This window comes from Trichomonas vaginalis (assembly GCF_026262505.1).
Source record: "Trichomonas vaginalis G3 chromosome Unknown ctg_172, whole genome shotgun sequence".
In the NCBI taxonomy this organism is placed as follows: Eukaryota; Parabasalia; order Trichomonadida; family Trichomonadidae; genus Trichomonas; species Trichomonas vaginalis.
Window position 1 is genome coordinate 274,142 of NW_026529259.1, and position 23,364 is coordinate 297,505.

Genomic DNA, 23,364 nt, shown 5'->3' on the forward strand with positions numbered 1-23,364 from the left:
GTCTAAGCCAGTACTCCTTGAAATATACTCTGCGTGTCTCCCAAACATTATCGCCCCAGCAGAGGTTGCCTAATGTGTCATCAGTGTAGTACTCGAGGAGGTCGACTTCGCCTGTTGATGGCCATTCGCCATGAGCCGCCAGAAACTGGGATCTTTCCTTTGACTAAGAAGCGTCCATACAACCAATCCTTCTTCTTATCTGTGATAACAGAAGATGAAGTATAATTAATCCATTTTCTCATCTTTCTGTAATCAACCTTTTCGTTTGGATCATACCATGGGTTTGGTAAGTCATGCTCCTTGCGGCCTTCAATGATCAAAGAGCCGTTGGCAACATAAGTGTTTTCTGGTTGATACCATTCCATTTCCTGGTTTCTGACGAAACCATGCTCATAATCCCACTTTGTTGGATCTGGTGTGCCATCCTTGTCGAATTCATCACCCCAGACATCTGTGTATGTGGCTTCATCAGCTTTCTGCTGTGCAATATCAGCAAAATCTTGCTTTGTTGCAATAGCAAGCTTAAATGTTGATCCACCTTTGAATGTTCTATCATCTTTGTTCAAAACAACACCACGTTCTTCTTCATAACACCAAAGTGGCAATCCATCCTTGTGAACGATGATATATGAGTCATCCTGATATAATGGAATAACCTCGTATAATGAAGCATCTTTTTCGTAGGCGTTTTGAGTATATTGAGATTCTCCTTCTTGATAAGGGATTACTGTTTGCATGTATAAATTAGTGGCATGGTTACGAATCTTATAGTATTCCTTTCCGTCTACAACATTTAATTCAAAATGCCAAAGTGCATTTTCATCAGGTGTGGCATCAAAGTATTTCAATGTTGCACCAGGTATTGGTTTAGTGTTATAAATGACTCTACCATTTCGATCATCATTTGTATTTAAAATGATCCACATAGCAAGCCTAGGTAGAATCATTTTTAATTAATAACTTTGAAACCGATAAGAATTTCTTTTGAATTCTCTCAATTGTTGAAAAAATCAAAATGTGGATCAAACTCAAAAAAAAAAAAAAAAAAAAAAAAAAAAAAAAGGTAGTGGGGCTTCCAGGCACTTCGTGCCTTCTAGCCCTGAGGATGAATGAGTATAATGAAGTTTTTTTTTTCTTGGGGTGAGCTTCCAGGCGCGTTGCGCCCTCTAGCCCACATAAATGAAGTTCTTATATATACGGGTCTTCCAGGAGCTTTTCACAAATTATATATGTTTTCATGTTTTGTCAAGACTTCTTCGTAAATGTTTTGTCAAGACTTCTTCGTAAATGTTTTGTCAAGACTTCTTCGTAAATGTTTTGTCAAGACTTCTTCGTAAATGTTTTGTCAAGACTTCTTCGTAAATGTTTTGTCAAGACTTCTTCGTAAAATCAGACAAAAATAATGTTTAGGGTAGAAGGTTAGATATAACCTCTTTTCTAACCTCTTTTCTACCCTCTTGAATTTGTCAAGATTTCTTCGTAAATGTTTTGTCAAGACTTCTTCGTAAATGTTTTGTCAAGACTTCTTCGTAAAATGTTTTGTCAAGACTTCTTCGTAATGAGTGTAAATGACCAAACCGACAACACTTTGACCGAGTAGTTTTTTGTGCTGAACAAAAAGTGTCATAACAAAGAAATTTTATTAGTAAGTAAATGTGGTTTGAAATAGGACTACTTGTTTTAGGTTTTTTCCATTGTGTCATTTATTTATTTGACGTGGCAGAAAAGTACAGAGAATATGAAGATGAACCAATGCCTGCAAATGTTCAGTATATGTACTCGTAAGAGATATTTTTATCTAATATTAAATGGACGCACAGAACTTAGCGAATGCACAGCAACCTGGACAACCAAACCCAGAGAATATTCCAAATGAAGTTAGAATACAAACTGCAATGGCAAACTATGGTCAAGTGCCAACAGATGTACAAATGCAAACTGCCATGTCAAATGACGCTGCGTTAGGTTTGCCACCATGGTATGCAAATATGAGATGGAAAGAGTTTTATACAAACCCTGAAGTGGGATATAAACAACTCTATGCAGATGACGCGAACACAGGAGTTGACCCAGAGTATGTTTTCTACCAGAGGAGAAATAGAATGTATGAGCTCCAGTTAAAGAATGCTATGGAACTCAACAGGAAACGTAAGAGACTAGGCGGACATTAGATTTTTACATATAGTAAAATGGGTTTCTTCAGTAGTATTGGAAACTTCTTCAGAAGAGTTGGAAGAGGTATATGGAATGGAATAAAAACCGTAGGAAGAGGAATTTGGAACGGAGTCAAAAATATTGGTAAAAGGGTAGGTCAGTTCGTTGGTATTATACCTAAAGACCCTGAACCAGAAGAACAAGCTCCTGTTATACAACAGCCTGAACCTGCACCACAGTCTAGTTGGCAACCAAATCAACACCTCAACCGTATTAAAATTATATTTTTACCGTTCGATAGTAGTTGTATATGAAACTAAGTTCTAAGTAAAACGCATGGTTATAATGGAATTATTCTTTTTCTTCCATCTGTAGTAAACCATACTTGAAAGTCTGAAATACTTCCACTTGGTGGTTCGTATAACTTTGTAGGTTTTTCGTAAAAGTCATTTGCCAAGCATAAGAAAGAGTTTTGGGCGCCAGAAAAATGAAGCATGAACAATAATAGCAGCTGGGTCGAAAACATCTTTAAATAAATATGGTTCATATCTCTTGCATATCGACTGTAAATATTGCTAAAGGAAGTTCGACTTTCTGATTTTAACATTCTTTGCAAATAATACCATGACATTGCAGTGAATTCTGTAATAATTTGTTCGTCTTTCTTTGGATTGTCTTCGTAGATTTGAAATGACACTTGTGAATTTTGTTTGTCATATACAATTCTCACATAAAGTGTGCTCTCGGTATTTGCATATTCATCAGCATATTTTGCATAACATGAATTTATTTTATCTTCTATATTTTAACGCAGTCTGTAGAGAAGATGAAAGGTCAACTTGTTTAGCTCAATTTCTTCCCACATTTTTCGTTTCCCTTCAGATATATAATCTATATGAAACCTTACAATAAATGGAAAACTTTTATCTTCTACAGACACAAACTTCAATTCTACGAAAGCCAATAGCTTTTGTGACAGATGGGTCTCTTAGCCATCTTAATGGTAGTCAAAACGATAGCCTTCATGCTTTACGGTCTCTGTCTCAAACTTTTGACCGACATTAGTAAAAAGTTCATCTAATGGTTTAGTTGTAGCAACTCTTGAATTTTCTTTTTCTATTGGAAGCATATTTTATCTAGAATAAAAAAATGTCAAATGAAACAGCGTCTATGAGAGAAATACAACACAACCGACAACTCATTATGCAAAGCTCTAAATAAGAACACAACAAACTTTTCAAACTATTCTAAGATATCTGAGTCATTGAAAGAAGGAAACTTAAAACTGACATTAAACCCAATGACAGATGAGTTTCTGTTTTCAAGACAATAAGAACCATACTGTCTGTATAAATCCAACAAAAGGAACTTTAAACGAGAAACCTATAAATGAACTTCTTTTGAAAACAGATGTTGACAACAAAGCTGACAAAGAATATGTAGACGATGCAATAGCAAAAGAAGAAGAAAGAGCTAACAATGCTTATGCAACAAAAGAACATACTCATCCTGAACTAGCAGACAAAACATATGTTGACAATAAAATGTCAAGTGAAGTGACAAGAGCTGAAAACGAATATTCTAAAAGACTCATACACATTCTATATCTGAAATAACAGACTTACAAGAAACCTTAAACAGGAAAAGTGCCGTTGGACATACACATACATCTTCTGAAATAACAGACTTAAACGTTAGCCTTGAAAAGAAAGCAGATAAAACATATGTCAATGAATATACCAAAGTTTAGTTGGAACAAAAAATATTGAAACTATTGTTGGTGACTTTTCTGTCAATGAAGAAAACAATATTTTAGATGGGAGTTTGTACAGTCCTTAAGAAATGGTATACGGTATAAACTCATTCCGAAAAATAACAATGAAATGTATGTAAGCTATAAAAAGAACGATGGTACACAAGTTAAAGTTCCATTAGACAACAACTGCTACTTAAACTTATATGGAGACGAACAAAAGAAATATTTAAGAGTTTATGAAATGACAGATATGACATTGCCTGACCCAGCTCCAGCACCATATTATATATGACTATGGAGATGACGTCAGAACACCACATGTAGATGAACAAAAGCTAACATTATATTAGATTTTATAGATATAAAAGATATAATGCAATAGAAAAAACGAGAATAGTATACTATTATGAAGATGACAGAAATAAATATTATAGTCAAGACTTTACCTACCCTGAAAAACATAAGATTATATTATAAAAAATATTCTGACACAAACCAGAAGAAACCTGAAATAGTTGCACTATATTTTTAAGTTCAAAAGAGACAACCTATAATATCTCATATGTTTGATTTAATGAACCCAGTAGGTTCTATTTATACATCTATGGAAGCAAGAGGTCCTCAAGTAATGTTTGGTGTTGGTGCATGGGAACAAATAGTCGACAGGTTTTTGTATTGTGCAAACTCTTCAAAGGAAACAGGTGGAAGTAAAACGATTTCAGGTGAAAATTTACCTGCACACAGTCACTACATAGATTTAAGTACATCTCAAGCAGGTTGGCATAAGCATAGATATTGGGATTGGTCAGGAATGACAAAAGGTAAAGGATATGATGTTAAAGACGACGTTAAGTTTGCTATAAATTGTTACTGGGATGACACTCAGGGAGAAGGAAACCATACACATTTCGTTTCAGGATATACGCAAACAACGGGACAAAGTAAAGAATACATGCCACCTTACATGACAGTTTACGCATGGTATAGAATTGCTTAGTCGTCATTTTCAACTTCTTTAGCATATTCGTCAGGAGTTGTCTTATATTTGTTAGGAACTGTCTTTGAAAGTATACCACCTTGAACTTTGACAAGTTTGAAACGAGGTCTGACAATAGTAGTTTTATCTTCTGCTTGCAGTCTGTACATTTTGCCATGTTTGCCTAAAACTTCATAATATTCTCTTGTATACTTTCTTCTATTTTTACGAACACGAATGTGAGTACCTGTCGGGTACTTGTTGTTGTCATAGTCAATAGTATTTTCATATGGGTCGCGTTTAGGTATTTCTATTTTTACTTTGTCACCTTTCTTAAGTTTGAAGCCTGGCATTCTTTCTTGTTTGTCTCTTTTGACTAAATTGTTAAATATAAAGTCTTTCTCTAAGTCGGGGTTGTTTTTCATTTCTTCGGGGGAGTGGTTTCCCAAACCTTTTTGTTTACGGTTATTGTAAATATTTAAAACTTGTCTCATCTTTGCCATGGAGAAATGTCTATACTTGTCGTCATATGACATTTCATTTGCTTCACCACCTTGTGGTTGGTTTAAGTCTCTTAAGATTTTTATACAACTGTCAATGACACCAAGAGCAGAATGGTTTTGGTCGACAATGAAATATTGGTTTACATTTTTTGAACGCAGATAGTTTTTAATATCGTCTGATTTGAAAGAACTTTCACAGTCAGATGTCAGTTTTGTTGGATGGTATTTGTCAACGAATATTGTCAAAGCAGTTTTCACATCTAAAATATTTTTGGACCATAATGGTATGGCTTCACAGTATCTTGTGTTTTGACCGACAAATATTAGCCAGTATGGTGGTCCATCTTCTCTATACCTCGGAATGTTTTCCAAGATATCCATAAACCAAGCATTTGGTGTTGAACTAAAGATTTTTATCATGAGTGCTTTCTTTGTTGCCTTAGAAACATAGGGGTCCTTGTTTGGATTCGTCATTTTTACCCTATAAGAAATGGGTTTATTTGGCGCATTAGCAGGAGTTGCATCCAGATTTTTGCCCGCAGTGGGAACAATAGCCAGAGGTGTATTTGGAGTTGGAAGGAAGATTTTGAGTACATTAGGTATACTTAAAGAGAAAGCACAACCTATTATACAAACTGTACAGAAAGGTTGGGATGTAGCACGAGATGCAGCAAATCTTATTCCAAATCCTGAAACAAGAGGAAAAGTTCAAGGATGGATGGACAATGTAGGAAGACAAGCAGGAAACTATTATAACAAAGCAAATGACTACTATAACCAAGCAGGACACTATATGGACCAAGGTGAAAGATTCTTTAACAGAGGATATAACCATGCACAACAATGGGTAAACAATAACCAACCTCAACCGCCTCAAACGTGGGGAATGTAAAGTTTTTTACTGAGATGAAATGAACAATACAGCATTGAGACAAATGGGTTCAAGATGGATTTGTCGGCTTCCAGCAGTTACACAACCACGTGTTTGTCAAGTTCTTCCTATACCTCAGGAAGTTTTAGACCGACTTAAAAAACCTAAACAACCAGTTGAAAACAAAACAAACTAAAATTTTTACTGAGATGAAATGACCGAAGAAGTTGAAACGGTAGATTTGACACCACAAACAAAAAGTTCAGAACCATTGTCAAAACCTGTCAAAGAACTTACAGATGAAGAGAAAAATTCAATAATAGAAAGTGCCAGGTCTGGAAATACAAACCCTAACTACAAAGTCACTTTTCATAGAAATGGAACGGCAAGTATCTCAAAAAAGAAACAGACTCTCACAAATAAAATATTGAAGTCTGAAGGAGCTTTCGAGACAACAGATGGAAAAGTTTACTTCACTGACCAACAGTTCATTATAGAACATCTCATTGACTTAGAGTCGAAATATTCTAAACTTTACAACAAACACAAAAAGTTGAAAGGAAAACAAAAACAAATGGCATATGATATTTATGAAGATGTTGACGACACAACCATACCTGCAAGTGAGGTAAAGTCAGAGGAACCGAAAAGTGACGAAAAACCGATAGAAGAAGAAAAACCAAAAACTGAAGATAAACCAAAACCAAAGTTTAGTTTCCAAACTAAACCAAGTCAACCTTCATTAGCTGGTATGGGTTGGCGTCAAAGACTTATGGCAGCAGGTGGTTATGTAAAGTAAAGAAAAAAAATATTTTTTTATTTTTATTTGAAATGTACGCTGAGTTTGTTGAAGAAGACCGTTGGGAAACTTGTTTGTTAGATGAGAAATATGAAATGGCATACCATTTAAAACATTGCATGAAGTAAAACATTGCATGAAATAAAACATTGCATGAAGTAAAAACATTTTTTTAAAAAAACATTTTTTTATTTTATTTGAAATGTACGCTGAGTTTGTTGAAGAAGACCGTTGGGAAACTTGTTTGTTAGATGAGAAATATGAAATTCACTGTTGTGAGCCTTTTGAAATAAGGAAGAAAGAGACAAAAAGAGTTTTAAGCGAATGGGAGCGAAATGACGGATATGCTATTATGAAGATGAGTGGAAAACACTATCTTAAACATGTCGTCATTGCAACTCATTTTATACCGAACCCTAACAATTTACCGTGTGTGGACCATATAAACCATATAAGAAACGACAATAGACTTAAAAACTTACGTTGGGTCACTCGTTCTGAAAACAATAAGAACATAAGCAAATTTGGAGATATTGTATTCGAATTTGTCGACGAACTAGAAGATGAAACAATTGAAATTACAGACTATGGCAAGCATACGTTTGAGTTTTACTACTATAGCGAAGAACAAGACTCTTTCTACTTTTATACCGGCGTAAACTATAGGAAATTACAAGTATATTTTACTAAGGCGGGCTATGCTTATGTAAACACTATAGATACAGATGGAAAATACGTTCGAATACTTCTTAACAAATTCAAGAAGCTATATGGCATACCATTTTAAAACAATATATTTTTACATATATTAAATGCTTCAGGTTGAAAGAATACGGTGGAGCCAAAAGTGGCTCGACCTCAAAACAAGCATTTTATGAGCTTACAAAGGGTGTTATGAATGAATTCAGCAACATACATCCTGACCTCGTTCATTTTGTTGCTAAATTCAGTAAAAATATATTTTAGGTGAAGTGGTGACATCTCACCCGTTTTCTCACCTGTTTTCTCACCTCATGAATTTTCATGAATTTCTTCGTAAATGTTTTGTCAAACATGAACGTAAATGTTTTGTCAAGACTTCATCGTATATGTTTTGTCAAGACTTCTTCGTAAATGTTTTCTCACCTCATGAATTTTCATGATTTCATCGTAAATGTTTTGTCGAAACTTCTTCATCGTAAATGTTTTGTCAAGACTTCATCGTATATGTTTTGTCGAAACTTCTTCGTAAATGTTTTGTCACCTCTTGAATTTTCATGAATTTCTTCGTAAATGTTTTGTCGAAACTTCATCGTAAATGTTTTGTCGAAACTTCATCGTAATGAGCGTAAATGACCCAAAAATAATGTTTAGGTGAAGTGGTGACATCTCACCTGTTTTTTCACCTGTTTTCTCACCTCATGAATTTTCCCGAAATAAAAAATAAAACTAACTTTATTTTCATTTATTTTTTTATTTTGTATGTAAGAACAGATATGTCAGTCGAAGCAAAAACGTTCACGAACAAATATAATGGCGAAACATTCACAAAATGCACTTATAACGGTATTGAAGTCTTACGTAGAGACAAGGATGGTTATATAAATGCAACAAATATGTGTCAGCAGTTTAGGAAAGACTTTAGAAAGTTGTTGGAAAATAAGTCCTGGGAAGAGTATTATAAGGCATTTTGTGAAGAATATAGCAACCGCCGGAATTCAGACGGTTGCTTTTTATACAAAATTCATGCCGGAATTCCTGATGAAATCAAACAGGTTAGAGGAACGTATGTAGACCCAAGACTTATAAACTATATAGCAATGTGGGCTTCTCCAAAATATTGCATAGCAGTTGGAAAAATTATGGACTCCATAGACAAGAAAGTTCATGAGAAGTTAGATGAAGAAGAACTCGAAGATACAGTAGAGAATGCTAAACCTTTGTTCGAACAAGAAGTTGGAAAAATGTGCGGAAAACAATTAGAACATGAACGTGAGAAATGTTATGGTTATAGAGATTCTCCATACGAACTAGACCAATGGGAACAAGAAGATTTAAAGAGAGAATTTAGAGAATATGAACTCGCTAAGATAGCATTTGAAGCTGCAGAAAAGAAGTTAAAAGTTTGGGGTCGTTTTGTAAAAAAATATTGTGAGTAAATGAACCATTTATTTTTATTGAATTCAGTAAAAATAATGTTTAGGTGAAGAGGTGACATCTCACCCGTTTTCTCACCTCTTTTCTCACCTCTTGAATTTTCATGAATTTTCCCGAAATAAAAAATAAAGTTAGTTTTTTTAAAAAAATATTTTTTATTTTTATTGTAAGAACATGTTAGCAACAACAGCACCTAACTCGTTAGTCATGAATCCTACATCTATGTTAGTAGAGATGAAAAGCTTCATTCCTTCTTCATATACTTTTGAGACAGAAATACAAAGAATTAAGCAAGAACTTTTAACAAGTAATTTAGACTGTAGTGCGAAAGATGAAACAAATGAACAGTATCTTTATGACATGCAGGACATTATTGACCATTTACCCAAATTGCCTGAAATCCAACAACAAAAACTCACTATTCCTGAATTCGACGAAATTGAAGTTAAAGTTACTGACTCAGTAGAAATAAAGAAGTTCATACGAAAGGTAAATTATGAATTCCTTGGTTTTCATTGCAACCATAAGGTTATGGACAAAGATTGCGACATGGTATATAAGAATGTTTCTGACATATATAAATCTGAAGAATTTAAGACCTACGACAACTTTGTTTCATTAGTTGCAAAATGTGTTTGGGAAATAAGAGATAAAGATAGTAGGGGTAAGGTATGGAACGAACAAATAAGACCCGCTATGTTCGAGATGAAGAGAGCAATTGACGCCTTAGTTGTTTTAGCAGGTAAGGTTTCAGAATATAATGCAAAAATGAACCCACAATGTTCTAAATGTAAAGCAGCAATGAGGAAATATAACTACTCCGTCAAAGAGATAGAACGTATGAGAAACGACTCTGCAGACTTAAAGAAAGAAGCAGAAAAGCCAGCAGAAGATAAAATGAACATGTTAGAATTTCTGAACAAAAACTATCCAACAGCAGAAGATTTCCTTCTATCTGACGTCAAGAAGAAATATAAAGAAACCTTCGGCATTGTTAAAACATTCGATGTACTAAAAGAAGAAATAGAAGCTACAAAACTGTTTAGGATTTCAAATATACATCGTACAATTCATGTAAAACGCTTATAAAATAACTAGGGTGAGAAAAGAGGTGAGAAAACGGGTGACATCTCACCTCTTCACCTAAACATTATTTTTATTGAATTCAGCAACAAAATTCTGAGTAAAATAATTTTTAGGGCATGTGTCAAACCGTTGAGTTTTCACAAAATTTAAAAAATAACGTTTACCATGTAAAACGTTTATAAAATAACTAGGGTGAGAAAACAGGTGAAAAAACGGGTGACATCTCACCTCTTCACCTAAACATTATTTTTGGTCATTTACACTCATTTACGATGAAGTCATGACAAAGCATTTACGATGAAATCTTGACAAAGCATTTACGATGAAATCTTGACAAAACATTTACGATGAAATCTTGACAAAACATATACGAAGAAGTCTTGACAAAACATATACGAAGAAGTCTTGACAAAACATATACGAAGAAATCATGACAAATTCAAGAGGTGAGAAAACAGGTGAGAAAACAGGTGAGATGTCACCTCTTCACCTAAACATTATTTTTATTGAATTCAGCACAAAAATCATGAATTTCCTTAAGATAGAAAAAATAAAGTTAGTTTTATTTTTATTTATTTTTTTATCCGGAATATAAAGACAGATATGTCAACAACAGAGAACACAACAACAGTTATAGTCCATGAAGCTATAAATGAAGAATATGAGTGGGTTCAGTTTAACAAACAATTGAGACTCATTCGTTCAGTCAAAGACGATATGTACCAAATGCAAAGTATTTTGACGGCTTGTTTTGCACCAGATACTAAGAAACCACAAGACTGGTTTGAATTAGATAGCACTCATGAACTCCTCAGTGAGTTTGAACATGTAGAACTTAAAAAGATGTACCAAGACAGGCAAAACTTACCATCACATCTAAAAGGTATATATGTTCATAAGTTCCTAGTTAGTTCAATAGCAATGTGGGCTTCACCTCGTTATGCAATCTACATACTTATGCTACTTGACGAACTTTGTACAAAGCAGAGAGAAGATATGATGAAAGAAGACAAAAGCATTCAGAAAAGAATACCACGTTCGGTACCAAAAGGTAAGGAAAAGAACTATAAGTATATGATTTATACTGAAGAGATGGAAAATGAAGAAGACAGAGATATGGTTATGTTGCATTTAGTCAGAAGAAACAACAAAAGCTTTTACGACCTTGCTAAGATTTACAAATCTGACAGAAATTGGTTCTATCGCGAAAACTTACCGATTTCAATGACCCCGAATGAAGATGTGAAACAAATAGTTCAAGATACGTTACCTCAAACACACTATGATATTAAAGGTTGTACAATACTTACCTTCAAAGAAGATTTGCCATTGTTAAAGGAAAAAATAACAGAGTATTTTGACAACTTCAAACAAGTAGGGTAAATTGCACTCTTTATTTTTACGCTTGACTTCAGATGGCTCAAGTAGCTCAATTAGGTAAATTGCCTTGTCAAATCCTTCTGGCATTCCGAGTCCTTCCATCCGACATTCCGAGTCCTTCCATCCGACATTCCGAGTCCTTCCTTCTTGCATTCCGAGTCCTTCCTTCCTACTGGAAAAAAATTTCCCGACAACTGGAAAAAAATTTCCTTCCGACAGGCAAAATTTTTTCTGTTGTTCGTCCGTAAACCATTCAAATTTTCGAAAATTGAGAACTTTTTGGTCGAACTTCAGGAAAAGTTTTTCCTTCCAACAGAAAAAATTTTTCCTTCCTACTGGAAAAAAATTTCCCGACAACAGGAAAAGTTCTTCCTTCCGACAGGACACAAACGGATGAGTGACGTACCACCAACCGAGTCCATTCCAAAGCCAGAAGAACCGAAAGCTGCAGAACCACAACAGACTAAGACTAAACACTTAGATTTTTCAAGCTTGACTTTTTACAATTTGAACTTTGTTTGCGTAGATATGAATTCTGAAAGAAGTATGAGGGTCTTGTATGACTTTGTACTTCTCCCATAGTTCATGTCTGTCAAACTTACCTGCCATGGACTCTTTCATAAGTTCCATGAAATCGTCTTCGGACAATCCAGGGAAAAGTATGATATCAGTAAGTATTCTCTTTACATCCTTACTTAAACTCTTTGCTGTCTGTACACAAATGACAACTGAGATGTTAAAGTGTCTGAGCTTCTTAAGAATTCGACACATATCTTGTTCTCTATTCTTTAACAAAGGATGAGAGGCGAAATCATCTAAGATAAGAAGACATCTGTGAGGGTAAGTCTTCCAATCGTACGATTGCAATTTCTTCGAAATGTATTCTATCTCTTTCTGTTTGTTTCTGAAGTGTTTCTTCTCTAATATTCTCTGCATTTCCTCATTTGGGTCTTTAAACTTCGAGTTTATATACTCATTTATAGCATTGTACTTCAAAACTCTTCTTTGGTACTTCTTTATCCAATCTAACAACTCAGTATCCTTTATACATACTAACTTAGACTTCTTTATAATATCTTTGAACGAATTGACGGTTTGGTCAAATTGACCAGAAGTACTACAAATAACAACTAACTCATAGAATGGGTTCTTCTCATCTAGTTCTTGTTGTTGTGCAGCCATTTTAAGATAAGTGAAAGTCTTACCCGACCCAGGTGGTGCAATTAGACCTGTTATACCATTCTGAGCAAATAAGAACTTGTCATGTATAGGCTTTATCTGAGCATTTTCTAACTTCACCTTGTTCTTGTTTAAAACATTCTCAAATTTCTTGTCAATGTCAGCAAACTTTTTTTCTAACATATTTTTAGAAAAATTAAAAATTTTATCTTTTAGGAAATGTCTAGCGATTTCGCTATCTATATTCGAGACAAGCTTTTCGACAGCAAAACATCTGTAGACCATAAAATCTTACATAGTGTAAACAAGAAAGGTGAATTTGTTCTAAAGTTCTGTTTCTGGGAATATGACAAGAACCATAAAACATTAGGCAGAGAAGTCTTAAAATTTGTCAATGACAGACTTGTTGACAGAGATGACGCCTCTTGGAGAGATGAAGTCCAACAAAACTTCTTAGAATGCAAAGAAGACACATGCACTGTTCTTGAAGATGAAATAGAAAACAGAATAGATGAGCTATTAAAGGACAAAGAACTTTTACATAAATATGGTTGCGCCAAATTTGACATAACTCCACCAGAGAAGAAGAAGAAGAGAGAAAAGAAAGAAAAGAAAGTAGAAGAAAAGAAAGTAGAAGAGAAGAAAGAACCTGAACCAGTTCCAGAGAAGGTGAGATATGACATGTAAAAATAAAATTTTATTTTTAGAACATTTCTGGGTCAATGTCAATGTTCTCTTCCTCTTTAGGAGTAAACACTGGCTTAGACTCTAAAATCTTTTTACCCAATTTACCTTGAACTTCAACTATCTTAGACTCATAATATTCATAGTCGTCTGCTTTCTTTGGTTCATAAGGTATAACAAGTTTGTATGCTTTGCCTTCTTTAAGGTTTGAGAACTTTCTGTCAAAATTTTCTTTGACTGCTAACAAACCTTCTATGTCTAAGTCTTCAAAAGTTGCACCATTTTTAGTCACAATAGCAAACTTAACTGGTTCGATGTTCCAAACTTTGCTGAATGAAGACTTTTCAAAATGGTAGAAGTAAACATTCAAATAAGCGAATGGGTCTAGTTCTTCTTTAAGTCCTGACATGTACTTATTTACTGAGATGAATTTTGCCATCTTTTCTATCGGATAAAAAAAGATTTTTTTTTAAATTTACTCAGAAAAATTTTTCTTTGTATATACACCATTCTGTACGTCTAAAAGACTTTTGACATTTGCCAAGAATGTTCGTTTAGAAGCTGCCATATAACCATATTCTTGACAATATTGTTTATATTCATCGTACAATGACCTTTCATCTAATGACACAAAGTCAGTTTCATCTATGAACAGTTCATATACACTCTTGTTTGCTTCTAACAATGTTTGTCTCTCTTCGGTATGTGGAATTTGTCTTGGATTGAACTTAGAAATATCTAATGTCATAAAGTATGAGAACAAGTGGTTGTAAAAGTCAGATGTCAAAGTTTCTGCTAAGTCGTCAAAATATTCTGTATCTTGCATATGAGAATCTGACGTTCTGACAACTACATATCTTCTGTCAGAACTTTCTAACTTCATCGGAACAGTATTGTTTGAAACCATAATGAAGTTTGCAACATTTTCACAAACTCTTTGGTCTTTATACTTTCTTTCAACAACTCCAACTTTATCTGTTATAAGACTCTTCAAAGCATCTGAGTTCAAAACTTTTGTTGTATCTATACTTTGAAGTTCATTGCAAACTATAAGTTTCATATTCTCTATTGAAGAGTTAAATTTACCGCAGATGTTTTCTAAGTTTGTCATATTAGGGTTCGAATAGCCCTCTAACAGTTTGCACAAGATATCTGTAAAGAATGTGTTCTTACCAGTTCCTTGTTTTCCAATTATAATGAGAGCAGTTTCATTTTTAGCACTTGGATGTTGTAAGATGTTTGCAAACCAACATAAGATATACTCATAAACCTTTTCGTTTCCATTGCATATAATTTCTTTGACATGGTCTAACCAAGCTTCTATAATATTTTCTTTCCATTCTACTTGTTCATATTTATATCCAGTGAAGATAGAATAGAAGTTTGGAGAAGGTGTATAAAACTTTATACCTCGAACTGAAAAATCTTCTAACTTTGACAATAAGATATCCCAAGCATCTAACATCTTCATGCCAACTTGTACGACTTTTATTTTCTTAAGTTTCTGTCTACATTCTTGTTCAGACACTATTGTTGCTCTTGGTTTGTTAAAGACAACATCCCATTCTTTCATAACATAACATTCTGGGGCAGAGTCGACATAAATGACTAAACGTTTCAAATTCTCGACTGCATTGTTATAGTCTCGAAATGGACACATATTTCTGAAGGCTTGGAAGTCATAAAAATCTGAAACATCTATTCTGTACATTTTTATAAAAATAAAAAAAATATTTTTTTTTATTCTTGAGCTATTTGTTGCATTTGTTGTTCTTGAGCTATTTGTTGTTGAAGTTGTTCTTGTAATACAATACTTTCACCGGTTGCATCTTCCAATTCGAAACTTTCTGCCGTCATTGACAAATACATAGGACATAAAAGTTTTACAGGAACAAAGTTTGCGTCAACTAATGTCAACGTTATACTTGCCAAAGTGTTTGAGTTCACTAAGGTTGAAAATTCTGCATTCGAATGAACAATAGGCAAACCAGCAGAGAAAGTGTTGTTTATACGCATGAGTATCTTTTGGTCATAGTAGTTTCTGTCGACATTCGAATAGCACTTTGAACCTAAGTTTGAAACAATATATAAGATTGGTGTGCTTAATGTCAATGGAATAGACATTCCTTGTATGACACCTTTTCCTGTTATAGGAAACTGTTGGTAGTAAAAACCAGATATAAGTTTTGTATTATAGCTCATATCGTTTATACTAAACTCAGTCGGACATCCAAACATAATGAAACCTGCTCTAGTTGCAGCACATGTTACATCCGTCCTTAAAGTATTAAATAAGTCAACAAAACCTGTTGGTGGTATATCTGAGTAAGTATCTTCAAAGAAGTATTTTTTACCATTCACAACAACAAAGTCTTCTGGTGTCAAAAGAGCAAAACAGGCTTTAGTCGTCATCGTGTTTAAGGTCAGTTTACAATATCGTCCTTGAGGACTTTGTAAGTTTGTTGTTATAGAATTATATGACTCAGGGTTTTTAGTCGTAATAGTATAAACCACTATGTCTTCTGCCATTTTTACTTAGCAAGTAAATTTTAATGAAATGTTGTGGTCGTCAAATATTTTTATGACGTCTGGGAAACTATATTTTAAGTTCAACGTTTCACCTCCTTTCATAACGTATATCTTGTCAATGACATTATATGAAACACCACAGCAACTAATGTCGGGTTCTATTTCTTTGATGTTTATATCATCTGCCTCTGTCAAAAGTTTCAATAGTTCTTTCAAAATTTCATGAGGTGCGATGACATATGAGTTCATTTTTACAGGGTTGTGTTCGACCAAGTTTAACATTATACTTAAAGCTTGACAAATCTTCTCCTGAGTTTGAAGTTTGTCTTTCAGTTGTTGGTAGTCATTTCGAATATCTGCAACAGAACTTAAGTCTCTGCTAACTTCAGGGTATGTTGGTTGTTCTTTTACAGGAACTATTGTTATACCATCTTCGTCTTCGTATGGTTTCCCCACTTCAACATCTCTTTCTTTGACATTGACAACAACACTTTGACTGTTTGTTTGAGTTGGTGAATTTAACTTCACATCTGCCACCGCCATTAAACCTTTTGAAACACTTACGCTTCTATTTTTCGGAAATGACATTTTACTTAGAATAAAAAGATGGACGTATTTGAGTATCTCTTCGAATTGAAGCAGAACAAAGTTTACACACACAAACAATACAAGTTCATTGACAGAATAGTTCTTTACACAAACAATGGAAAATGTTATAGAATAGCAGTCTTTGCTGAACCAAAATATTTTCATAAAGCAAAGAAAGTTGGTATAACCAAGATGGTGAAAGTTCTTGAAGCAGACAAAAATATAACAACAAAACTGACCGATATTTCTAAAGGTAAGTTTTTAATACAATACTATGTCAAAACTGGCGTACTGTCAATATTTGACGGAGAGAAGTCAGTTCAAGAACAACTTACTGACCTGCTGCCAAAATCTGCTCGATGGAAGCTGTCGTTATGCCAATCTGAGGAGCCCCAGCAGGTTTCATCGAACGAATTTTCAAAAGAGCATCTTCCGTGAAAAGTGCTATTGGTTTTGTAAACTTCTTTGCTTTCAATTCATCTGGACCGTCTCTGTCACCAGTATATTGTATTTGAACTGTACCAACAGTTGAAATACCACCCATAAAGTCTTCTGAGTCAGCAAATGGAATGCCAAGCCAAAAGTTTGAACGGTCTCCATTTGTATATTGAGTTTTTTGAGCTCCTGTATGGGTCCATACTTTCACATATGGCATAATAGAACTTTGCATTTCAGGGTTAATGGTTGTTGTGAAGTTGTTGTTAAAGTTCATAGCATCTAATGTCAAGTTGTATGACCTCATATCCTCAACTGTGGAATATTCTTCTCTTGGATAGTATTTGCCATCTATGTTTATATGATATTTAATACCAGGGTTGTAGAAACAAGAATAGTCATTTATAGTTCGTCTGAACAGTACAAACATAGTATCTGCATGTTTCATTGCAGTTGTTAAAGCAATATCTGTTCTTGCACCTGGGTCAGCACTTTGGTTTCCAACTTCACCTGCAAAGTCTTTGACAGATATTTGGTGTATAGGGAACATAAGTGGAACTGCAATATATTTGGCAGCTAAAGCATTTGAAATATCTGGGTCCAACATATAAACGGCAAGTCTGCTTTCTATTCTCTTGCATTCAAACTGTTCGCATGTGAACTTAACTGGGTCCCAAGCAGTTCCAGCAGCATTGAAATAATAGTTTACTTCATTGTTGAAGTTTGAGAAACCAAAGTCTAAGTCAACTTTGTCTTTGCAAAAGTCACAGAACTTGGCTCCACCAGTTCCAGCTACAGTAATGCTGAATGGGTCTTGTGTTGGTGCAATGACTAAGTTATTTTTGCTTGGAGTAAGTTCAATAGAAATTTTTCCTGCCCAGTTTGGTAAGTATCTTAAAAACCTGAAGATGAGGAAAGATGACAAAGGAACTCTAAGTTTCAGTTTTACTTTAGTGGCAGCAGTTCCATCTGAACCAGAAAGGTTAACATAAACTCCTGGAACGTTAGGGTCAAGTCTTCTTATTTTCTCAATAGTTGCATACTGGTCTGTTTGTTCTCTAGCTTGTGGTTGTACTGAGTTTCTCAAAGCGAACCATTCATAGTTTGCCCATGTTACTGTTTGAACTAAGTCAGAGTTAGAATATATCTTATATCCCATAAAAACTTCTGGAGCATATTGGTATCCGACATAGAAAATTCCATTGCAACCTTTCTTGTCAGACAACTTGGCAGAAGGTTTTATTTCAATGTCTTGTTCCACGTATAAGAATGAGTTGTCAATAGAAATAATATGAAACCTGTCGCAAGCAATATCTACTGTTGTTGAAGAACCTTCTCCAAACTCACCTACGTTTCCATAAGAAACAGCAGTTGTATATTCGTAAGTTCCAGGAACTATTTCTGACCTTCTAATGGCATTGTCGCATTCGTTATACCATTCGGAAACATTTCCATTCATAGCATCCAAAACTGTTGGCGTTATATTCTGAGCGGCGTACATTTCATATGGGTAAAAATATAGAATAGTTGGATTTATATGTCATAATAGAACCCACGTGGACCAAGCTTTACTTTCTTCCTGACTGAGTTTTTAACTCTTCTTTTTCCTTCATTGCCACTACTTTCACTAGATGAAGTTACTTCTTCACTACTTTCACTTTGTTCTACTCTTCTCTTCTTCTTTGGTAACTTGCCCTCTGCTTCAAGTTGTTGCATCTTTGCCTCATGTTCACCTAGTATGTTGTAAATTTCCCATGTCCTTTTTGCCTTTGGGCTCTGGTCGCCCATCTCAGGTAACCTATATCCTAGAAAGAGTTTGTCATAGTTTGTATTTGAGTCTTCGCGTATTGTTTGCATGACTCTTTCCTGAGTTTCCGGTTCAAGCTCTTCAAATAGAGCCTGTCCATATGGAATAAGCTCGTTTCCAAATATATGTTTTTGTAGCCATTCTGGTTTTCTTTCCATGTTACCAACTATATCTTTTGTGAATGGGAAAGCTTTTACCCAATCTTTCAGTCTTGCGTCGTTTATTTCTGTAGTTGGTTTTATTTTGTCAAGGAACATGTTTTTCAATACTAACATTTCATTTGGTACTGTCCATTTGAGTTTTCTTAAATATTCATCCCTTCTCATTTCATTGTCTGCAAAGTAAGTTTTTATGACATTTTGTAAACTTTCGTTTGCAAGGTCATGTACAATAGGTTCTCTTCCTTCTGTCTCCCTAACTTTCTTTCTAAACTCTTCACCAAATATACCATCTCTATGGTTCTGTGTAGTTCTTTGAGATAAATGTTTTAGAACGTCAGGTGTTATATTTCCATCAGCCATGTTCATTTCATACTGGTCCAAAATATCTGCATGTTTCATATCTTTCAATGGCATTAAAGCCGCGCTGAAAATACCAGCTATATCTGGTTCACCATTGACTTCCATTGCGTCTACAACTTCTTGGAATTGTGGTTGTAAGTTTATGAACCACCTATCCGGGTTAGCTTTATGACCCCATCTCATTGTAGTTCCATCGTCTGCAGAAACAAAAGTAGGTTTGTTTCCATCTTGGTTAGGTTCTGAATGAACTTTAAACAATGTTTCATTTCTATATGTTTTCTTGAAATTTAACCTTTTATTTTCACCGAGTTCATCCGAAGATTGAACGTTAAATGCTCGTAAGTAAAAAGGGTTGTTGTATTTGTGTACATTTTCTTTCAGTACTTCCATTCTATGCTGAATATTTTCATCTGGTGTTGGAGTCTTTTGTATGTCGGCAAACATTTTTCGATATTCTTCTACTATGTCAGCCGAATTTTTTTTAGACTCTTGGAAATATTCCATATTCTCCGCATACTCTTGTTGAGGGTCAAGATTTTTCGGCTGTTCCAAATCTTCATCTAGTTCTGTGAAGTTAGTTTCCAAAGGAGTGACTTGTTCGTTTCCTTCAGGCTCTTCTAGCTGTTGTTGCTGAACTATTTCTTCCATGTCTGGTTGTATCTGAACTAGTTCTTCCTGTGGAGTTTCTTGTACCTCATCTGCTGGCATTTCATATATTCCGAGACCGTTTTCAACAATTTCCCTATCTACGTCATCCGCATTCATAAGCTTTTGTTCTTTCGTTCCGTCTCTATTTTTTACGCGTTTCATGACGAAAGTTGAATTGTCATTTAGCTCTGACATCAAATATCTCGGAGTAAATTCATCCATGTCATTTGGATGATATGCTATTAAATCATATCCCTTAGCGAGCTTGTATTTTCCAGGTTTGAGATTATATCCGTTTTGGTGCTGAGCCATAAAGCTAAATAGGTCCGGGTCAGTATTTCCATCCTTGAACTTTCTAATAGCTTCTTTATATCTGTCACTAAAGTCAATACTATCTGGGAAACCACACTCTTCTTTAAGCATTTTTAAGAATTCTTGGTTTCCTTGTTCTCTACTTCTTTTATGTCCTTGCTCTGTTTGTGGTTGTTGTTGTGCAGGGTTTTGAACTGTTGGTTGCTGTGCTGGTTGTTGTGTTGGTTGCTGTGCTGGTTGTTGTGTTGGTTGTTGTGTTGGTTGTTGTGTTGGTTGTTGTGTTGGTTGTTGTGTTGGTTTTGGTTGTTGTTGTGGTGCATGCCTGTGTCTATGTCCATGTGACGATGTAAATGTGTTAGGTAGTCCTGGTGCAGGTGCTTCTCTTGGAGGGTTTGGTGGTATATAAGTTCCACCAGCTGGCACATATGTTCCATCTGCAGCGTAATGTCCTACCTGACTTTTCGTTTTTAAGAAAGCATTTACTAGGTCTGTTTTGGTCTGTTGTAACTCTTTTTCTTGACTTTTCACAACAGTTGCTCTAACGGCGTCATAGGCACTTTGAACTGCCTGTCTCGTTGCTGCATCTGTTATTTTCGTCATATTTTGTGCTACTTCTCTTAACTCTTTGTCGAAACCTTCAGACTTCAGTTTCTTTCCAGATGAGAAGTCGTTCACTTGTTTCACCTTACTATGAAGAGCTTCGAAGGCGTTCTTAAAGTCAGCATTTGTTAAAGCTTCATTTGAACTGTCTTCATCCGCTTGTATTTTTGTCCTTATTGACCCTATAAGCTGGGCTGCTTTAGCGTTGGCTTGGGCATCTAACCAGTCATTGTTAGCTTTTATATATTCTGCGCTTTTCATTGCCTTTTGCATGGCTGCGTCGTTATTTTTACTTTCTTGTGCTAAGTTTTCATACTGTACGGTTTGGTTTTGCAACTGTAAAAGTTTTTCTGCCTTTACATTTGCTTCAACTTCTTTTTTATACTCATCGCTATCCATATATGTCTTCAGGGCTTTTTGTTTTATCTCTTCATCTTTCAGTATTTTATATTGAGTAGTATGGTTTTTCAAATTTATGACATCTTGTTCCATTTTTGCTACTTCTGCTGCTTTTTCTGACACTTTTTTCGCATATTCCTCTGTACTTAGTTCTTTCAGTTGTTCTTCTTTCTTCTTTTTCTCTACGTTTAACTCATTGAGTTTCTTTGTGTGTCTGTCATATTCTAGTTTCTTTTCGTTTTCACTTATTTGTTTCTGTATGTCTATGTTTGACTTTTTGACATCTGTTATTTGATTTTTGAGTGAACTCAAATTCATTTGACTTTGAGGGTTATAGGCTGTTCCGTCTGCAGCTCCACCATAGCCTGCCATTTTCGCTAAAAGTGCCGCTCTTAAACCTCCACTCTGTGCACCAATAACTCGGTTTAAAAGCATAGGGTTGCTTGACATTTGTTGCAACATAGTGGGGTCATTCATAATTTGTTGTTGCAACTGTTGTTGTGGTGTCAGTTTTACTATTGGATGTTTCAATGCTCCCTTCCTCTTACGTATATTCTTACGTAGCTTACGTGGCATTTTAAGTGAAGTTAAAAACATTTACGATGAAGAAGTTTCGACAAAGCATTTACGAAGAAATCATGAAAATTCAAGAGGTGAGAAAACAGGTGAGAAAACGGGTGACATCTCACCTCTTCACCTAAATTATATTTTTGGGTCATTTACGCTCATTACGATGAAATCATGACAAAACATTTACGATGAAGAAGTCTTGACAAAACATTTACGAAGAAGTCTTGACAAAACATTTACGAAGAAATCTTGACAAATTCAAGAGGGTAGAAAAGAGGTTAGAAAAGAGGTTATATCTAACCTTCTACCCTAAACATTATTTTTGTCTGATTTTACGAAGAAGTCTTGACAAAACATTTACGAAGAAGTCTTGACAAAACATTTACGAAGAAGTCTTGACAAAACATTTACGAAGAAGTCTTGACAAAACATTTACGAAGAAGTCTTGACAAAACATTTACGAAGAAGTCTTGACAAAACATGAAAACATATATAATTTGTGAAAAGCTCCTGGAAGACCTCCGAATAAAAACTTCATTTATGTGGGCTAGAAGGCACGAAGTGCCTGGAAGGTCACCCCAAGAAAAAAAAAACTTCATTATACTCATTCATCCTCAGGGCTAGAAGGCACGAAGTGCCTGGAAGCCCCACTACCTTTTTTTAACTCAATTAAATACTAATCACCAGGATTAAAATAAAATAGTTCCGATAAACCCATAATCATTTTTGAATTGAATTTGAATTAATTTAGAATGGATTTATTATATACATTCGAATTAACGAGGTGGCATTTTTAAGAAAATTGAAATACATTCAATTTTTCTCTGGAAACTAAAATCACTATTTAAGGCTAAATCTAAATACTATGTATTAGTAATGCCTAAATAAATGGGCAAAATCGCAAAACTCGCAATTTGACACAATTGTTGATTTTTCTTGTTCTTCATTGATACAATAACATAATATTACATTATGCGTTGATTCGAACCATCATTAAATTTCTCGAATTTGATGATGTTTTGACCTGGCATTAATTTCGCAATGAGAGATTATCTCCTCAAATGCATATCATCCAATTTTAAAAATAAATGTCCTAGCATTTACATCTGTATTTCCATAATTAATCGTTCAGTTAAAAATTTTTAATTTTGAAACATGCAATACATAGTGAAAATTCTATTTTAATATGCTAACTGTAGATAATAATTACCAGTTCTTGAAAGCATTAAAGTATGGAACTCAAGAATTAATTATGCATATTAAAATAGTAATAATTATGCTTAATGAAATTATTATGATATGAACTGGTAATATCAAATTATTAGTGTGATGACGCACAAATCAAATTATTAGTGTGATGTCATCAATTAGTAATATTACAAACATATGTAGCTATCTATTTAACTTTATAGGTGACTTTGAAGTATTTGT

The 23,364-nt window shown here is 34.6% G+C and overlaps 14 protein-coding genes and 5 pseudogenes across 19 annotated transcripts, besides 1 other annotated feature; 10 read left to right on the top strand and 9 right to left on the bottom strand.

Annotated features, from left to right (window-relative positions):
- Positions 1–80: 80 nt before the first annotated feature.
- Positions 81–947, bottom strand: TVAGG3_1088350 (glycosyl hydrolases family 16; the record flags this gene model as incomplete). Its single annotated transcript, XM_001307834.1, has 1 exon — positions 81–947. One exon carries the CDS (start codon positions 945–947, stop codon positions 81–83), a length of 867 nt encoding a protein of 288 aa, XP_001307835.1.
- An 861-nt stretch (positions 948–1,808) lies between these two features.
- TVAGG3_1088360 (uncharacterized protein) lies at positions 1,809–2,171 on the top strand (the record flags this gene model as incomplete). Its single annotated transcript, XM_001307835.2, has 1 exon — positions 1,809–2,171. One exon carries the CDS (start codon positions 1,809–1,811, stop codon positions 2,169–2,171), a length of 363 nt encoding a protein of 120 aa, XP_001307836.2.
- Positions 2,172–2,189: 18 nt separating this feature from the next.
- TVAGG3_1088370 lies at positions 2,190–2,431 on the top strand (annotated as a pseudogene). Its single transcript has one exon. A coding segment is annotated over exon 1 (242 nt).
- Positions 2,432–3,739: 1,308 nt separating this feature from the next.
- Positions 3,740–19,644: a mobile genetic element.
- On the top strand, positions 6,301–6,456 carry TVAGG3_1088390 (uncharacterized protein; the record flags this gene model as incomplete). Its single annotated transcript, XM_001307838.1, has 1 exon — positions 6,301–6,456. The coding sequence occupies one exon, from the start codon at positions 6,301–6,303 to the stop codon at positions 6,454–6,456; it is 156 nt and encodes a 51-aa protein (XP_001307839.1).
- On the top strand, positions 6,475–7,059 carry TVAGG3_1088400 (phage tail repeat-like family; the record flags this gene model as incomplete). The annotated part of the gene is made up of 1 exon (XM_051256943.1): positions 6,475–7,059. The coding sequence occupies one exon, from the start codon at positions 6,475–6,477 to the stop codon at positions 7,057–7,059; it is 585 nt and encodes a 194-aa protein (XP_051075893.1).
- Positions 7,262–7,846, top strand: TVAGG3_1088410 (His-Me finger endonucleases family; the record flags this gene model as incomplete). Its single annotated transcript, XM_051256944.1, has 1 exon — positions 7,262–7,846. One exon carries the CDS (start codon positions 7,262–7,264, stop codon positions 7,844–7,846), a length of 585 nt encoding a protein of 194 aa, XP_051075894.1.
- Positions 8,535–9,197, top strand: TVAGG3_1088420 (uncharacterized protein; the record flags this gene model as incomplete). The annotated part of the gene is made up of 1 exon (XM_051256945.1): positions 8,535–9,197. The coding sequence occupies one exon, from the start codon at positions 8,535–8,537 to the stop codon at positions 9,195–9,197; it is 663 nt and encodes a 220-aa protein (XP_051075895.1).
- TVAGG3_1088430 (organellar and viral DNA polymerase type B) lies at positions 9,370–10,284 on the top strand (the record flags this gene model as incomplete). Its single annotated transcript, XM_001307839.1, has 1 exon — positions 9,370–10,284. One exon carries the CDS (start codon positions 9,370–9,372, stop codon positions 10,282–10,284), a length of 915 nt encoding a protein of 304 aa, XP_001307840.1.
- On the top strand, positions 10,885–11,664 carry TVAGG3_1088440 (KilA, N-terminal/APSES-type HTH, DNA-binding family; the record flags this gene model as incomplete). Its single annotated transcript, XM_051256946.1, has 1 exon — positions 10,885–11,664. One exon carries the CDS (start codon positions 10,885–10,887, stop codon positions 11,662–11,664), a length of 780 nt encoding a protein of 259 aa, XP_051075896.1.
- On the top strand, positions 12,055–12,243 carry TVAGG3_1088450 (uncharacterized protein; the record flags this gene model as incomplete). Its single annotated transcript, XM_051256947.1, has 1 exon — positions 12,055–12,243. One exon carries the CDS (start codon positions 12,055–12,057, stop codon positions 12,241–12,243), a length of 189 nt encoding a protein of 62 aa, XP_051075897.1.
- Positions 13,213–13,527, top strand: TVAGG3_1088460 (annotated as a pseudogene). The gene has a single exon. A coding segment is annotated over exon 1 (315 nt).
- Positions 13,544–13,933, bottom strand: TVAGG3_1088470 (protein of unknown function, DUF4108 family; the record flags this gene model as incomplete). Its single annotated transcript, XM_051256948.1, has 1 exon — positions 13,544–13,933. The coding sequence occupies one exon, from the start codon at positions 13,931–13,933 to the stop codon at positions 13,544–13,546; it is 390 nt and encodes a 129-aa protein (XP_051075898.1).
- TVAGG3_1088480 (uncharacterized protein) lies at positions 14,000–15,235 on the bottom strand (the record flags this gene model as incomplete). The annotated part of the gene is made up of 1 exon (XM_051256949.1): positions 14,000–15,235. One exon carries the CDS (start codon positions 15,233–15,235, stop codon positions 14,000–14,002), a length of 1,236 nt encoding a protein of 411 aa, XP_051075899.1.
- Positions 15,265–16,053, bottom strand: TVAGG3_1088490 (uncharacterized protein; the record flags this gene model as incomplete). Its single annotated transcript, XM_051256950.1, has 1 exon — positions 15,265–16,053. The coding sequence occupies one exon, from the start codon at positions 16,051–16,053 to the stop codon at positions 15,265–15,267; it is 789 nt and encodes a 262-aa protein (XP_051075900.1).
- Positions 16,060–16,596, bottom strand: TVAGG3_1088500 (protein of unknown function, DUF4106 family; the record flags this gene model as incomplete). The annotated part of the gene is made up of 1 exon (XM_051256951.1): positions 16,060–16,596. One exon carries the CDS (start codon positions 16,594–16,596, stop codon positions 16,060–16,062), a length of 537 nt encoding a protein of 178 aa, XP_051075901.1.
- On the bottom strand, positions 16,973–17,185 carry TVAGG3_1088510 (protein of unknown function, DUF4106 family; the record flags this gene model as incomplete). The annotated part of the gene is made up of 1 exon (XM_051256952.1): positions 16,973–17,185. One exon carries the CDS (start codon positions 17,183–17,185, stop codon positions 16,973–16,975), a length of 213 nt encoding a protein of 70 aa, XP_051075902.1.
- On the bottom strand, positions 18,065–18,577 carry TVAGG3_1088520 (annotated as a pseudogene). The gene has a single exon. A coding segment is annotated over exon 1 (513 nt).
- Positions 19,645–19,998: 354 nt separating the features above from the next.
- TVAGG3_1088530 lies at positions 19,999–21,237 on the bottom strand (annotated as a pseudogene). The gene has a single exon. A coding segment is annotated over exon 1 (1,239 nt).
- A 172-nt stretch (positions 21,238–21,409) lies between these two features.
- Positions 21,410–21,939, bottom strand: TVAGG3_1088540 (annotated as a pseudogene). The gene has a single exon. A coding segment is annotated over exon 1 (530 nt).
- Between the last annotated feature and the right edge of the window lie 1,425 nt (positions 21,940–23,364).